This window comes from Peromyscus leucopus, chromosome 7 (assembly GCF_004664715.2).
Source record: "Peromyscus leucopus breed LL Stock chromosome 7, UCI_PerLeu_2.1, whole genome shotgun sequence".
NCBI lineage: Eukaryota > Metazoa > Chordata > Mammalia > Rodentia > Cricetidae > Peromyscus > Peromyscus leucopus.
Genome location: NC_051069.1, coordinates 87,305,045 through 87,320,121, shown reverse-complemented (window position 1 = coordinate 87,320,121; position 15,077 = coordinate 87,305,045). Strand labels below are relative to the sequence as shown.

The 15,077-nt window shown below is 44.9% G+C and overlaps 2 protein-coding genes across 2 annotated transcripts; both read right to left on the bottom strand.

Annotated features, from left to right (window-relative positions):
* Window positions 1-1,076: 1,076 nt before the first annotated feature.
* On the bottom strand, window positions 1,077-1,859 carry LOC114690995 (proline-rich protein 23A3-like). Its single transcript, XM_028866061.1, has one exon. The coding sequence runs from the start codon at window positions 1,857-1,859 to the stop codon at window positions 1,077-1,079; it is 783 nt and encodes a 260-aa protein (XP_028721894.1).
* An 8,860-nt stretch (window positions 1,860-10,719) lies between these two features.
* LOC114691003 (proline-rich protein 23A3-like) lies at window positions 10,720-11,713 on the bottom strand. The gene has a single exon (XM_028866070.2). The coding sequence runs from the start codon at window positions 11,711-11,713 to the stop codon at window positions 10,913-10,915; it is 801 nt and encodes a 266-aa protein (XP_028721903.1). The 3' UTR covers window positions 10,720-10,912.
* Window positions 11,714-15,077: the final 3,364 nt, after the last annotated feature.

The window sequence follows — 15,077 nt, the reverse complement described above, 5'->3', positions numbered from 1 at the left end:
ATTAATTAAATAAAAAAGAAGGGGCTGGAGAGATGGCTCCGGCACTTGAGAGCACTTGCTGCTTCTCCAGAGATTTGGCTCCCAGCACTGGCATGGAAGCTCTAACATGAAATTCTCTAACTCTAGTTCCACGGAATCTGATGCCCCTCTGTTACCCCTGTAGGCACCAAGCCCAGAGAAGGGCACATACACATATGCAGGCAACACACACACACACACACACACACACACACACACACACACATATACACACACACATACACACGCACATACACATATGCAGGCAACACACACACACACATACACACACACACACACACTCGAAATAAAAACAAATCTTTAAAAATATACAAAAAGAAATGAATATTTAAACCAAGAAAATACTTGGCTTTTGTGGAACACTCTCCCACTCAGCAAAACAAAACAAAACAAAAAACAAAACAAAACAAAAAACAACTAACCACCTACCACCGCCACCATCAATAACAAAAACAAGTCTCCAAACCATTAAGCGTTGAAAACATAAATTATTTCCTCACTTAAGTGTTAAAAGAAAAAAGACAACACTTTATAAAAAACAACATCTGTGTAGTAAAACTATCTAGTAGAGTCACCTCCAGGCAGTTGGAGCCCTAATCAGGAAAAGCTGCATGGTAAACGGATAGGCACAAAGTAGGAGAGATTAGCGCCAAACTCTACCACCCCCATCATATTATTAATAGCTAATAGCTAATTAATCCCAGAAGGGGTGCATGGTAGGGTGGAGTTTTAAGGAAACGTGTTGGAGTTGAAGTTTGAGGCACCACTTGGGGTGCGCAATTTCCTGAGGGTGACTTCTGTATAGAAAAGAGCATAAGCAGTCAATTCAAGGACCAAAAGTAGGTGATTTTTCAAACAGCATGTGTTCTGGTGGCGATGATCTTTCCTCCAGACCAGTCCAATATTCTGCATTCTGCCCATTTCAAAAACAAGAGTGTCCTTCTAACCTTGTAGACTTTGCAAAGGCACTCACAATGGCTTTGGGAAGCCTTTCACTTGCAGGGCTTCAAGGATTTGTGCGGGAGTGGGGGGACAGTTCATTCACAGAACAGTCGCCTCCGGGCCTTGCACAGGGGCCGTGGAGGGCATGGAAGGTGCTGCTCTTGAGGACTTGGAGGAGGAGATGGAGGCAGAGGCTGAAGTGGTGAGCTGGGGAAGGGTCTCAGCAGGTAGCTGCCCAGGTCCCAGATGGACCTCGGAGAATATCTCTTGGCCCGAGTGGAAAGCACCAGAGGCCATGGCTCTGCTACTGCGTCCTGAGGCCAAGGACTGTACACTCTTGTGGAGGAGAGATGAAGCCCAGCGGCCTGACTAGCTGAAGCATCCATCCAGGGTGACAGGAAGCCTGGTTCAGGATCTTCTTCCTGGTCATAGGCGTCTTCCAAACCAAAGATGTCTGATACAGACTCACCGAAGGATCCCTGCTGGTCCTGGAACACGTCGAGGAGAGTGGCCCCCTGCGGGCTGGCGGACGAGAACCCAGGCTGTCCAAGATGGACCGAGGCGTGGAGGCCCTCGGGGACGAGGATTAAGGTGTGTCCAGGGAGCGACACTTGCAGGACCGAGGTGGGCTCCGGCTCCAGCAGCAGGTCGACGTCTTCCAGCTGCAGTTGCATGGCGCAGCCAGCGGCCAGGAACACCACGGAGGTGAGCGCGTCGCTGGCGGGTCCGGCGGGCGCTTCCATGTCTGGCGGCGCCAGGGGCTCGTGGCGGGCGGGCTCGTGGAGGCGGCGGCGCTTGGCCGGGCTGGGTCCTTGTGGCTGCGGTGGCCAGCAGGGCTCGGGGTCGACGCTGGGGCTGCGGGGCCGCACGTGCATCATGTAGACGGCGCAGCGGGGCCGGCGAGGCGCGGGGTGCAGCGCAGACAGGTGCGAGGACGCGGGCGGAGCGTTTGCAGTGCGAGGCTCTGGAGTGCAGCGCTTTCCTCACGTCCCGCCGGATATACCCTGGACGTCAATTATATCCCAAGTGATGCACCGGAAAGTGAAGTCGTGAAATGTCACACTAGGCTCCGCCCCGCGTACCTCCATTCCAGAGGCTCCGCCCAGGAGTGGCGGCTGAGCTTTCCAATAGCCCAGGCTGTACTTGAGAAATACTGTTTTGGTCCACAGAGGGCAGAATAACTTTTCTCTCCCCCCACCCCTTTTCTTTCTCTTTTAAATGACAGGCTCTGAGAAGGATTTTAAGATGGCTGATCTTTAGAATTCCTGTTTTCGAGTAGGTTTCAGGGATTCAAAAGACCACCGAGAGTTGGCCAGCCTGGTCTACATAGCTCCAGAACAGTCGAGACTACAAAGAGAGATCCTGTCGTCCCTCCCCCACCAATAAAAAATAAAAACTCTGAAAAGAATGCTCCCTCCACTCTCCAAAGATTCAGTTCTCTTAACTTCAGTGTTTATCAAATTTTGTTTTCATTTTTCAGAGAAAATGTCACTGTATAAGTGTGTCCTGTGGTCGATACTACAAGTATGTGATCCTAGCATTATGGGAAGGTAATGGAGGTGAATCTCAAGTTCGAGTCCAGCCTGGGTCTCATAGTGGGACACCATTTTTAAAAACAAACAATGCATGCCTTTAATCCCAGCTCTCGGGAGGCAGAAGCAAGCGGATCTCTGTGAGTTTGAGGCCAGCCTGGGCTACAGAGTGAGTTCCAGGAAAGGCACAAAGTTACACAGAGAAACCCTGTCTCGAAAAAACAAACAAAAACAAACAACAAAAAGCATGGGCTGGATAGATGGCTCAGTGCTTACAAGCAGGTGCTTCTCTTCCAGAAAACCTGGGTTCAGCTCCCAGCACCCAAATGGCGGCCTAGAGTCATGAGTAATTCTAGTTTCAGGGGATCTGGCGCCCTCTTCTGACCTCCATTGACAGCAGGCAAGTACTTGGTGTACAGACAAACATTCAGGAAAACATCCATACACATAAAATAAAAATAAATACATTCTTAAAAAAACAACCCAAACTAATAAATGTTGAAGAAATAATTTTCTGAGTGTCTGAATTTCATGAGTACCACCTGACTTGACTTACAGCTTGTCGTGGCTTGAACCCAGTACTTTGTGCAAGCATTCTAAGCATCATTTGGATCACATCTCCCACCTCATGGTTAGGGAAATGTACAGGTCTTTCTCGGCTCTATGAAAAGTGCCTTAAAATACTAAAGTGGCCGGGCGGTGGTGGCGCACGCCTTTAATTCCAGCACTCGGAGCAGAGCAGGCGGATCTGAGGAGCCGGCTACCAAGTGCCAAAGCGCTACACAGAGAAACCCTGTCTCGAAAAACCAAAAAAAAAAAAAAAAAAAAAAAAAAAAAAAAAAAAAAAAAAAAAAAAAAAAAAAAAAAAAAAAAAAAAAAAAAAAAAAAAGAGCTGTAATAAAATTGTTAAAGACAGGCCCAATGTGGTGATGGGCAGCAGGAATTCCCTCCTGCCTTGTCTCAGAAAGCTAGAGGTCAGCCTCAGTTGAATGAGGCCCTGTTTAAACAGTAAATAAAAAGAGGACTGAAGAGAGAAATTTAAAAAATCAATTAAAAACAAAAAGCTTGGCAGTGGTGGCTCGTGCCTTTAATCCCAGCACTAAAGAGGCAGAGGCAGGAGGATTTCTGTGAGTTTAAGGTCGGCTGGCACTACATAGAGAGTTCAGGACAGCCAGGGCTACACAGAGAAACATGTCTCAACAAACAAACAAACAAACAATAATGAGAGAGAGAGACAGAGAGAGAGAGAGAGACAGAGAGAGAGAGAGAGAGAGAGAGAGGCAGAAGGCTGATGGTGGTGGCACACCCCATTAATCCCAGCACTTGGGAGGTAGAGGCAAGAAAATTTCAGTGTTTGAGATAGGCCTGGCCTTCATAGTGAGTTCCAGGACACCAGGACTATAATGAAAAACCTTTCTCAAAACAAGAAAGAAAGAAGAAAGTATTATTGAGAGTGTTAAAAATCGAATATTCTATGTACAAGTTCTACGTTACATTTTTATTTTTATTAACTAACTAATTAATTAATTTTTCTCTTGAAATAGAATTTCACCTTTATCAAAGTTGGAATGTGGAGGATGACCTTGAACTTCTGATCCTCCTGCCTCCACCTCCAGAGTAATTAGATCACAGGGGTGCCCTGCCCTATTCAGTCTCCTTTGTGCTGGGTATTGAACCCAGGGTTTATTACAGCCTAGGTGAGTGTTCTACTGAAGCGTTTTTTAAAAAAGTATACATTTCAATCCTCAAAACACCTAGATCTCTGAATGGTGTTAAATGTCTAGTTTAAGTTACCGTGGGAATATGATGCAGACGTGTATATTAATTTAAACCAAAGATACATCATTTATGTCTGCTGAACTCCTCGCTGTGAGATGCTCACTGGTGCTTTGTGTGCCTTCTGAATTAACATGCAATGTCTCCCCCACCTTCTCTTTTCTTCTTTCTCCTCCTTCTCCTCTGTCTCTTCTCCCCCCTTTTTTTCTTTTATTCAGTACTAGGGATCAAATCCACAGCCCTTTACATTCTAGGCAACCCGGCCAACCACTGAGCAACATCTCCAGCTTCTGTGCCCAACTACACACACTTTCCAAAATATTTTTGTCACAGTTATCAACCTTACCAGCTGTATATATTTCCATTTCACTGCTATATTGTCTTCTCAGTTCTCTTTTCAAAGCTTTTTATTTTGAGACAAGGTCTAGGTAAATTATCAGACTGGCCTTGAAATTGCTCTATAGAACAGGTTGGCCTTACCCTCAAAGATTCTTTGACCTCAGCCTCCCTCGTAGACTTAGCTGTCAGGCCTGGCTCCTCTAATCAGTCTTATGCTCCCTCCTATTTCATTAGCTGTGGACTCTGTCATTACCCCAACTTGAAATTCTTCCTTAATCACAATTTCAAACATCTTATTCTCAGAGCACTCTCTCCAAAGTTTCCAGCTCAGTCTCTTAAATATAAAAGCATCAGTCTTTCATGATTTGTGAAAGGCTAATTTTCCCCCCTATCTTTTCATTAAAAAATGAGGTCATTAGGTTCTCATTCCACTTCTTACCTGGGAGTTCAAGTCCATGAGTAGTTGTTGCAATCACATGCATCCACATGGTCACTTAGTTTCTTGTAGAAAGAATTTCAGTTAACTGAGTGAGGACTTAATTTAGGGGAAAAAAAAAGGCATTTTGATCTTAGAAAAAAATGCACTGTCTGCAATATCCAACTACTTTCAATTATCTTTAGCACGGTGTCTGGACCATTTGGGGGTGGTTTTAATGCTACAGAGAGGGAAGTTTTTTTTTTTTTCTATTCCAATGTAGGCCATACTCTGAATACTAGGCTACATTTTAAAACACGTGCACATCCATGTTTACTGCAGACCTGTTCCTAATAGCAAGGAAATGGAATCAACTGATTTGTCCTGACTTTTCTGTTGCTGTGATGAAACACTCGGACAAAAGCAGCTTACAGGATAGAGTTTATTTCAGCCCACAGTCCCAGGCTACATTATATCGTGGTGGGAATTGGTGAGGCAACTGGTGCTTGAAGCTGCTGGCCACACTGCATTCAGTCAGAGAGAAGAGAGCAAGGAATGCTAGTGTGCATCTCACTTCCTCCCTTTTATGTAGTTTAGGATTTCAGCCTAGGAACTGGTGCCACCTACAGTGGGCACATCTTCCCATTTCAATGAATCCAATCAAGGGAGTCTCCCACAGGCATGCTCAGAAGTGCATTTCTCAGGTGATTCTAGGTCTCATCAAGTTGACAATTGAGACTAACCATTACAATGTCCATTAAGTGGTGAATGGATAGTGAAAATGTGGTACCTACATGTGGTGGAATTTTATTCAGCCATTAAGAAAAATGAAGTTATGAATGTGAAGAAAATTTACAAACCTGACAAAACATACATATTAAATGTGTTAACCTGGACTTATAAACAGGAGCCCCATGTTCTTTCTCATATGGAGATCTTAGCTTCTAATTTTTATATATGTATTTAAGTGGAAGTAAGGTGTATGGACGTCAGAGAACAAGAAAGGGACCCATGGAAGGAGAAATAACAGACTTTAAAACAGAGGTGGGAGGGTCACAGAGCACATGTGATATGAAAATGGAAGGGGGAACCCTGAGAGTTCTCAGGAGCATTTAAACCAAGATGGGGAACAGAGATGAGGGAGAGGAGGCACCGGACGAGGCTCAACCACAGCTGTGCATGAAAATATCACAAGGAAACCCGTTACTTTGTAAAAATTAAAATAACAACAATGGAGCTGTGACTTGACAGAATTGTAGCCTCTTTTGAAACTTTCTGTCTCTTCCTAAAGCTGGGGATAAGTAAAGGAGACCCTCTCTACCAGCTTCCCATTCTCAGAGCACAGTAGGAGATCATTTATATAGTTCATGAGGACCTAATCACAAGAGGAATTTTGAATCTTTTAAGCCTTGTTTAAGGAACTTAGAAAATCTGTGGGGACACCAGTGAATGCTTTAGGGATATAATCATCCTCCCTGGGTAAAGGCAAAAGGATATTGACTACTCTGGTCCAGAAATACATTGAAAAAGATATATATATATATATATATATATATATATATATATATATATATATGATAGTGTCTTTCTCTATAGCCTAGGCTGTCCTCAGATTTACAGTGGTCCTTCTCTCAGCTGCCTGAGTGCTGGGATTACAGGTGTGGACTACTATGTCCAGCCTAGTGTATACTTAATCACACAAGTCTATATGCAAAGTGGGCTTTTCTCTTTTAAGACCTCATGAGCACATCACAGAGCTGGAGGAATATTTTCAGTCAAGGGACCAAGGTTTTTAGTAAAAACTGTGATATTAGGAAAATGTGTGAATTATTTGAACTGTCTTATATCTGTGTGGTCCTTTTCCTCCAGCAAAGAGGCTGGACAAAGCTAGCAGTGTTTAGTGTAGAAATAATAGCACATGTGTCATTTTGAGACAGGGTCTCACTATGTAGCTCTGGCTGTCCTGGAACTTGCTGTATAGACCAGGCTGGCCTTGGACTCACAGAAATCTGTCTGTCTCTGTTTCCTAAGTGATGGGATTAAAGATGTGAGTCATTATACCCAGTCCACCTGTATTAATTAAAAATATTTATTTATTCATTTATTCATTTAATGTGTATGTATGTGTGTCTGAGTGTATACATGTGCACCAGATGAGTGCTGTGCCCAGGGAGGCCAAAAGAGGGTTTTGGATCTCCTGGAACTGGAGCTACAGTCAATTTGTGAGCCACCTGATGTGGAATCTGGGCACCGAATGTGGGTCCTCTGGAAGAGCAACAAGTGCTTTTAATTGCTAAGCATCTCTCCAGCTTCAATATGCATCAATTTTATTGGAAATGTTTTATAAAGTATAGCTTTGAGGAGTCCTTGACTTCTTATCCATTTTTACCCTTCAGTTTTATTACAGGAAGGGAAATCTATAAGTCTCTTTCTGGGCCAGTTCAACCAGCTTTATTATCTAGAATGTATAATCTGTGTTTCTGACAAGTATGTGCATGAGTCAGTATAAGTCGTGCAATACTGGCTCATCTGTGCCCAAAAGAAAGGTAAATTCTTTGTGCCATGTAGTAGCACATGCTTGCAGTCTCGGCACTTAGGAATTGGAGGCAGGAAATTTATTAGTGATTAATTAGGCATGTCACATACAAGGCCACCCTAGTCTAAGAAAACCCTTCTGTGACTATTGTCTGTTCTTGTCTGTGCTTAGGAAAGTTTAGTTTTTACTTTAGTTTAAGTCCAAAGAATAAACTCCATCGTTTCCTGAATGGGGTCAGGGAGTCTTCAGAGGCAGACATTTAAGGTCCCTGGGAGAGGTATTGGTAAATGATTGGAGGTCAGGATAAAGAGAAGGTAGAGTTGATGGATGTGTTGAAGGAGAGAGGCTGGCAGTGTGATGGGGAGGGAGATCTGGAGGGAGAGAGGACAAGGAGGGAAACCTTATTAGAGAATTCAGACAAGTCTGTTGTTGCCTTTGCCCCCAAACTCTTTTAATGGAGATATTTTTGATTCAGAAGATTTTGGAGGTCTGTGAGTACCCAATCCAGAATGGCCACCATTGAGCTGGAGGAGTCTTTCCCCCTTCCTTTTCTAAGTACTCTTCAAAGGTTTTTGAAGTTAAATGCTCTGCAGCATAACCCCTAAGAGCCCACATAATCCTTGACTGAATCACATCATTCAGAAAGAGAGACCCAAGATCAGGAGTGCAGTGAAAATACCTATGGGAAGCAGCCACTGTTCCTGAAAGAGTAGACATTGTTGACAGAGTAGCCGGCAAGGGCAGTAAAATGTGTCAGAGGCCCAGGACAGGTGGTGGCCTCCGTCCGATATGATAGTTTGCCTTTAAACTACCAGAAAGGACAATCAATAGATCAGAAGCCAAACACTCAAGACAGAAAGTGGAAATGGAAGCAGGAAACTCATCTGGTTTTACTGGTGACCCCTTGGTGATCCATGTGGATGATGTACTAGTGCAAACTGCAAAATCCCAGACGGTGAGGCTGGCTCAGACAGTGGACATATGGGGCCTCTGAATTCAAAACCCTGTGGTTTTCTTTCTGGGACACACTTTTAGACAGCACAACAAAGTGAAACATAAGAGGGAGCAAATGATGAAAGAAAAGGATTCCACCAAGGATGGCAAACAGATTAAGCTGATAATAAAATTTGGTGTTAAAACCTAGAATAAATAAACAATGAACTCAAAGAGTTCAGACCCCCTGCTGGTAGTCCATACTGGGTTATGTGGACCATTAGAAAATCTAAAAAAATGAAAGCCCCAGCCAGTGAAAAAGAGCAGAGGCAGTTCAGAGCATTCTGTAGCAGAGGCAGAAGCTGTAGATCAATGCGCGGGACGATCAACTTCCTCAAGGATTGAAATGCTGGACCTAGTTCAGCGAGATCCTGGATCCTAGGAAAGTTGTTAACTCTTTGGCATGACTTTTCAACAGCTATATACTGGACTAAAAACAGATATACGATATACCTCAGAGTTGTGATTTAGATCCAATTAAGTAAGCTTGTATTATATATGGACATTTTAATATTAGTTAGGAGTGATGTGAATAAAAACCAAACAGCAAACACATGAACAGAAATATACAAACATGCCGAGCTTGGTGGCATTCGCCTTTAATCCCAGCACTTGGGAGGCAGAGGGAGGTGGGTCCCTGTGGGTCTGAGGCTAGCTTGATCTATATGTATGGTGAGTTTCAGGAGACCCTGTCTCAAAAAACCCAACCTAACCAACCAGCCACTCTCTAACCTCCCAAAGCAAAACCATCCCGGAGTGTAATTACAATCTCAAGGAAATCCCCTGGAGTAGCAGAGATGCAGGGAACCTTACTCACTTGTAATTCCTGTCACTGTCACGCCACTACATGGACTGAAAAAGACAGTGTGGAGCACCATGCCCAAAGCAAACATTTCTTAAAATGTTAACATTTGACACCTCAAGGCAACTCTTCAATCATTTCTCATTCTAACCATCTCTGCTCAAGTTTCTAAAAGAGCATCTAATTTTTAAAAAGTCCTTTAGTTCCAATCCTGGTCTCATTTGTTCTCTTACTGTGTGTATGGGTGTATGCCAAAGACTCCGGGCTCAACATAACTCATGTATGAAGATACTTTAATGCTCAAATTCTTAAAATACAATTTAATTCCATTATTAAATCCAACATTTTGGACAAAATCTTTGTACTTAGCCAAAACCAAAAAAATTCAACATTTTTTTATGATCAGAAATATTATAAAGTAACATCTTCAACAGGACAAAGACTATCTAACAACTATTTACAGAAAAGATAATATTCTATGATAAAATTTAAGTAAGTGCATTACAATAGGAATGTCCCTCCCAAATACACTTCAATTGAACTTAAATATCCAATAGAAAATGTTAAGGAAAAATAAGATGTTTTAGATGTGTTAAGGGCCCTAATTTTTTCATTAGTTTTTTTTTTTAATCAACCATCCAAAAGAAGGTACATAAAATTACTAAAGCAATTAATAAATTTTGTTGGATGTCAAATCAACATAAGACATATTTATACAATAGTAACAATGAACAACATAAAATTGGGATCTTCTAATTATTCTAACAATATAGTCTTATAACTAATTATCATAACATTAGAATTATGACCTCCAGAACAAGAGAACTATATTAAAAATACAGAAAATGATATCAAAAGATTTGGTGTTTGTGGAAAGAAAACGAGAAAGAAAACCCAACTCCTTCTAAAGTCAAATCTAAACAAGCCTCCAAACAAACAAAAGCCCCACCAACATAAACTACTTCTTAATTATTAAAAAAAGAACATGATCATTGCTTTCCTTGCTAAATTTATTTTATAAAGAACAGCATCCGTGAGGTGCAACCATTTGCTAGATTCTCCCAAGTGAGGAATAGCCTCCGGAAGGAAAGGGACCATGGCAAAAAAGTGGGTACAGAGTAGGAGAGATTAGTGCTAAAGCTCATAACAAACGATTTTCACTACTAATGACTAATTAATTCAAGTAATTAAGTTTGGGGAAAGGGTGAATGGTAGGGCAGAATTTTAAGGAAAAGCGCTGGAGTAAAACTGAAAGTTGGGGCAAAACCAGGATTGCAAGGACAAGACTACTTAAGGGTGACTTCTGTATAGAAAAGGGCATAATCAGTCAATTCAAGGTCCCAAAGTAGGTGATTTTTAAACAGGATGTGATCTGGCCGCGATGGATCTTTCTTCCAGACTTTCTAGCCAACCACCAATCCAATATTCTGCATTCTGCCCATTTCAAAAACAAGAGTGTCCTTCTAGCCTTGTAGACTGTGCAAATGGCTTTGGGAAGCCTTTCGCTTGCAGGGCTTCAAGGATTTGTGAGGGGCAGTTCATTCACGGAACAGTCGCCTCCGGGCCTTGCATGGGGCCCGTGGAGAGTGTGGAGGGCGTGAAGGGCGCTGCTCTTGAGGACTCGGAGGAGGAGATGGAGGCAGAGGCTGCAGCGGTGAGCTAGGGAAGGGTCCCAGCAGGTAGCTGTCCAGGTCCCAGATAGACCTGGGAGAATATCGCTCTGCATTAGAGGAGGTCATCGGAGCATGTGGCTCTGTGATGCGGCCCTGAGGCCAAGGACTGGGCATCCTAATGATGGAGGAAAGGAGCCCAGAGGCCTGACCTGCTGGAGGATCCATCCAAGGTGACAGGAAGCCCAAATCTGCATCTTCATCACAGGCGTCCTCTTGGTAGGAACTGTCTAAGACGTACTCACAGAAGGATTCCTGTGGGAGGACGATGAAGTGGCCCTGGGGCATTTCCAGGAGAATCGCCTCCTGCGGGCTGGCGGATGAGAACCCAGGCTGTCCAAGATGGGCGGAAGACTGGAGGCCCTCGGGGACGAGGATTAAGGTGTGTCCAGGGAGCGACACTTGCAGGACCGAGGTGGGCTCGGGCTCGAGCAGCAGGTCGACGTCTTCCAGCTGCAGTTGCATGGCGCAGCCGGCGGCCAGGAACACCACGGAGGTGAGCGCGTCGCTGGCGGGTCCGGCGGGCGCTTCCATGTCTGGCGGCGCCAGGGGCTCGTGGCGGGCGGGCTCGTGGAGGCGGCGGCGCTTGGCCGGGCTGGGTCCTTGTGGCTGCGGTGGCCAGCAGGGCTCGGGGTCGACGCTGGGGCTGCGGGGCCGCACGTGCATCATGTAGACGGCGCAGCGGGGCCGGCGAGGCGCGGGGTGCAGCGCAGACAGGTGCGAGGACGCGGGCGGAGCGCTTGCAGTGCAGAGCTCTGGAGTGCAGCGCTTTCCTCACGTCCCGCCGGATATACCCTGGATGTCAATTATATATGAGAGATGCGCGGGAACCCATGTCGAATCGGGAAATGTCACGCTAGGCTCCGCCCCCTCCAGGCTCCGCCCAGGAGTGTCAAGCCGACCAATGGCCATGGCTGTAGTTTGTAGGTCCGCGTGTGGAAATGCCTTCGTCCCGCTCTAGGAGCAGCCATTGGTTTGTAGCCCTTTGCTTCCGCTTTGGATTGTGGGCCTTGTATGCTTCCGTCAGGTTATAGCGGTAAGCTAGCCCTGCTCAAGTCTCGCGAGTGGAATGTTATGTCAGCACACTGAGGTGTAAGCCTGCATTTCAGCCTTCGTCTCAACATAGACCTTTCCTGTTCTACTCTTGACATACAGTGTCGGTAGTTTTGCGTGTATCCTCGAGCCTCTGTCCGATTTTTAAATGACCAGCAATCGTTCTCCAAGGATGTAAAGCTAACATGCTCTGTGATTAAAGTTGCTGTCTTTATGATGCGAGCCAGTCTTGTGAGCGTTATGCTGTCGGCTGAAACAGAAGCTTACTTAATTGGATCTAAATCACAACTCTGAGGTATATCGTGTATCTGTTTTTAGTCCAGTATATAGCTGTTGAAAAGTCATGCCAAAGAGCTAACACCTTCCCTAGGATCCAGGATCTCGCTGCACTAGGTCCAGCATTTTAATCCTTGAGGAAGTTGATCATCCCGCGCATTGATCTACAGCTTCAAGACCTGTTTGCCGTATCAAGACGGCGGAATGATAACAGGGTAAAAACAAACATCACTGAGTTTTAGAATGGGTAATGTATTTAAATACCAACGGATGGCAACAAAATAGTTCCTCTTACGCCTGTCTTTTAGCCGTGTTATTCCTCAGCCCGAAGGCAGTTATATAATAGACTATCCTGTTCATTTAAAATAAAATCATGCACATATTATTTATATTCCCTTACTTTTTTTTTTTGGGGGGGGGGTTCCAGATAGGGTTTCTCTGTGTAGTTTTTGGTGCCTGTCCTGGATCTCACTCTGTAGACCAGGCTGGCCTCGAACTCACAGAGATCTGCCTGGCATTTTTAAGGGCTATGTAAATGTCCACCCTGTTTGAATACTCTCTCCCTGTTTTTTTTTTTTCTTTTTTTCTTTTTAATGGAAACTGGCTATCAAGTCCAGAATGACTTGAACTGAAGTTCCTCCTGCTTCCGTTTCAGAATTGGAATGATAAGCCTTGTGACACCAGGCTCCACCTACATCAGGCCCTTTTAGATGGACATTTAAGCCGGTGGAGTGCCAGTGCTGACGCGGGAATCCTCTTGCGCGACTCTTTGATATTAGTGCTGTGAGGGGAATTTAAAAGTCCTGCCTGTGTGCTGAGCCATTCAGGGAATGCTGGCCTTCAGTCTGGAAATTACCTTCCTGCTGGATTTCTGTTGTTTCTGCCTGTGAGGCTGAAAATTTCCCCAAGGAATAGCGGCCTGGGGCAAGACAAGTCTGGGAGACCAGTTCAGGCTCCTGGAGGATTTTGAAGGCCACGGTGGGAACCTGCAGTTCCAGATGCTCCTTCCCTGGGGTGAGAGTGAGTGTTTCTGGAAGCTGTGTTCTGTCAGGCTCCCAGGTGACCTAAGCTGAGCGCCTGGCCAAGGGCGGGGGTGGGGCGAAGCTTGTTTTTGGGTTCTGGAGAGGTCTATCTGTGACCCTTGACCGTTCCAAGATTCCAAGTAGCAGAATGTTCTCGAATAGGGAGGGTGCTACTGAAGATAAAGGGCAGAGGGCATAAGCGTCACAGTGTCACAGGCAGCACACAGCGGGGTCTCAGGGCTGAGTGGGTGGCACCGATATCTGTTGTTTGTTAGGTCCCACGAGCTGAGCTTATCTTGGCAGAAAAAATCTAGACCTTCTGACTAGGACGAAGTGATCCCAGCATGGATCTTGGTTTCCCCTCCTCTTACCAGTTCCTAATTGGGTGATACTGGACTCTGTTTTCTCACATGTAAATGCGGGAAATGCCATCCTTCGGTACAGCCTGGCTGGAGGGTCGAGTGCAAAGTTCTTGGAATGGAGCGAATGCTTACGAGATATTAGCTATTTACCGCAAGATTTACAAAAGGTCTCTCACTTGGACCTGCCGGCTTTGTTCCTCCACACCGTACAGCAAATGCTTAGAGAGCGGGAAGGAGGTCATTGTATCCTAAAGGGACGTTTGAGCCACTAGGAAGCAGGCTTCTAGCTGTTTTCACGGTGCAGTATCTACCTGTTCAGGAATGGCTGTGCTTGGCTTCTAATCAGATATTCTTCATCCTACCTGAGTTTATCCTCCTCTTTAAAGTGCCCAAAGAAGCTGGACATAGTGGCAAGGCCTTTAATCCCCTCACTTGGGAGGCAGAGTTCAAGGCCAACCAGGGCTACGTAGTGAGACCCCAGTTTTTAAAAAAAAAAAATGTCCGACAGGCAGTGGCTGCGCACGCCTTTAATCCCAGAATTTATGAGGCAGAGCCAGGTGGATCTCTGTGAGTTCGAGGCTAGCCTGGTCTACAGGACAGGCACCAAAACTACACAGAGAAACTCTGTCTCCAAAAACCAAAACCAAAACCAAAACCAAACAAACAAAAAAATCCGAGGTTGTAGGGTGGATTGTTAGGCATGCTCATGGGTATCAGTTAACATGATCCAGCAAATTAGTGCAACATGGTTAAAGTTCTGTGCGGACTAAATTGGCCAAAATGACAGGTGATTATGTATACACAGATGGGCCCAGTTGAGGCTTGGATCCAGGAAACTGGCTAAAAGGAGGATATAGATTAATTGGACTTGAGAGTTTCTTTTTTTTTTTTTTTTTTTTTTTTTTTTTTTTTTTTTTTTTTTGGTTTTTCGAGACAGGGTTTCTCTGTGTAGCTTTGCGCCTTTCCTGGGACTCACTTGGTAGTCCAGGCTGGCCTCGAACTCACAGAGATCCGCCTGGCTCTGCCTCCCGAGTGCTGGGATTAAAGGCGTGCGCCACCAACGCCCGGCTGACTTGAGAGTTTCTTAAGGCTTGGGTGTATGGTAACTAAAGCCACCAAGAACTTGGGACTTAGTTGGTGTTCTTGACATTGACCATTTCTTTTTTCCTAATTTTAGTTTTGTTTTTGAGACAATCCCATGTAGTCAGGCTGGCCTCGATCTCCTGTGTAGCAGAAGCTGACCCCAACTCCTGTGTTAGCGCTGCAAGTGACTGAATTACAGACACATGCCACCACACCAGCAGTTTTGACTATATATTC

Bases quoted from the DNA above. Each gene is read 5' to 3' on its own strand.
- LOC114690995 (XM_028866061.1), bottom strand. From the start codon at position 1,859: ATGATGCACGTGCGGCCCCGCAGCCCCAGCGTCGACCCCGAGCCCTGC.
- LOC114691003 (XM_028866070.2), bottom strand. From the start codon at position 11,713: ATGATGCACGTGCGGCCCCGCAGCCCCAGCGTCGACCCCGAGCCCTGC.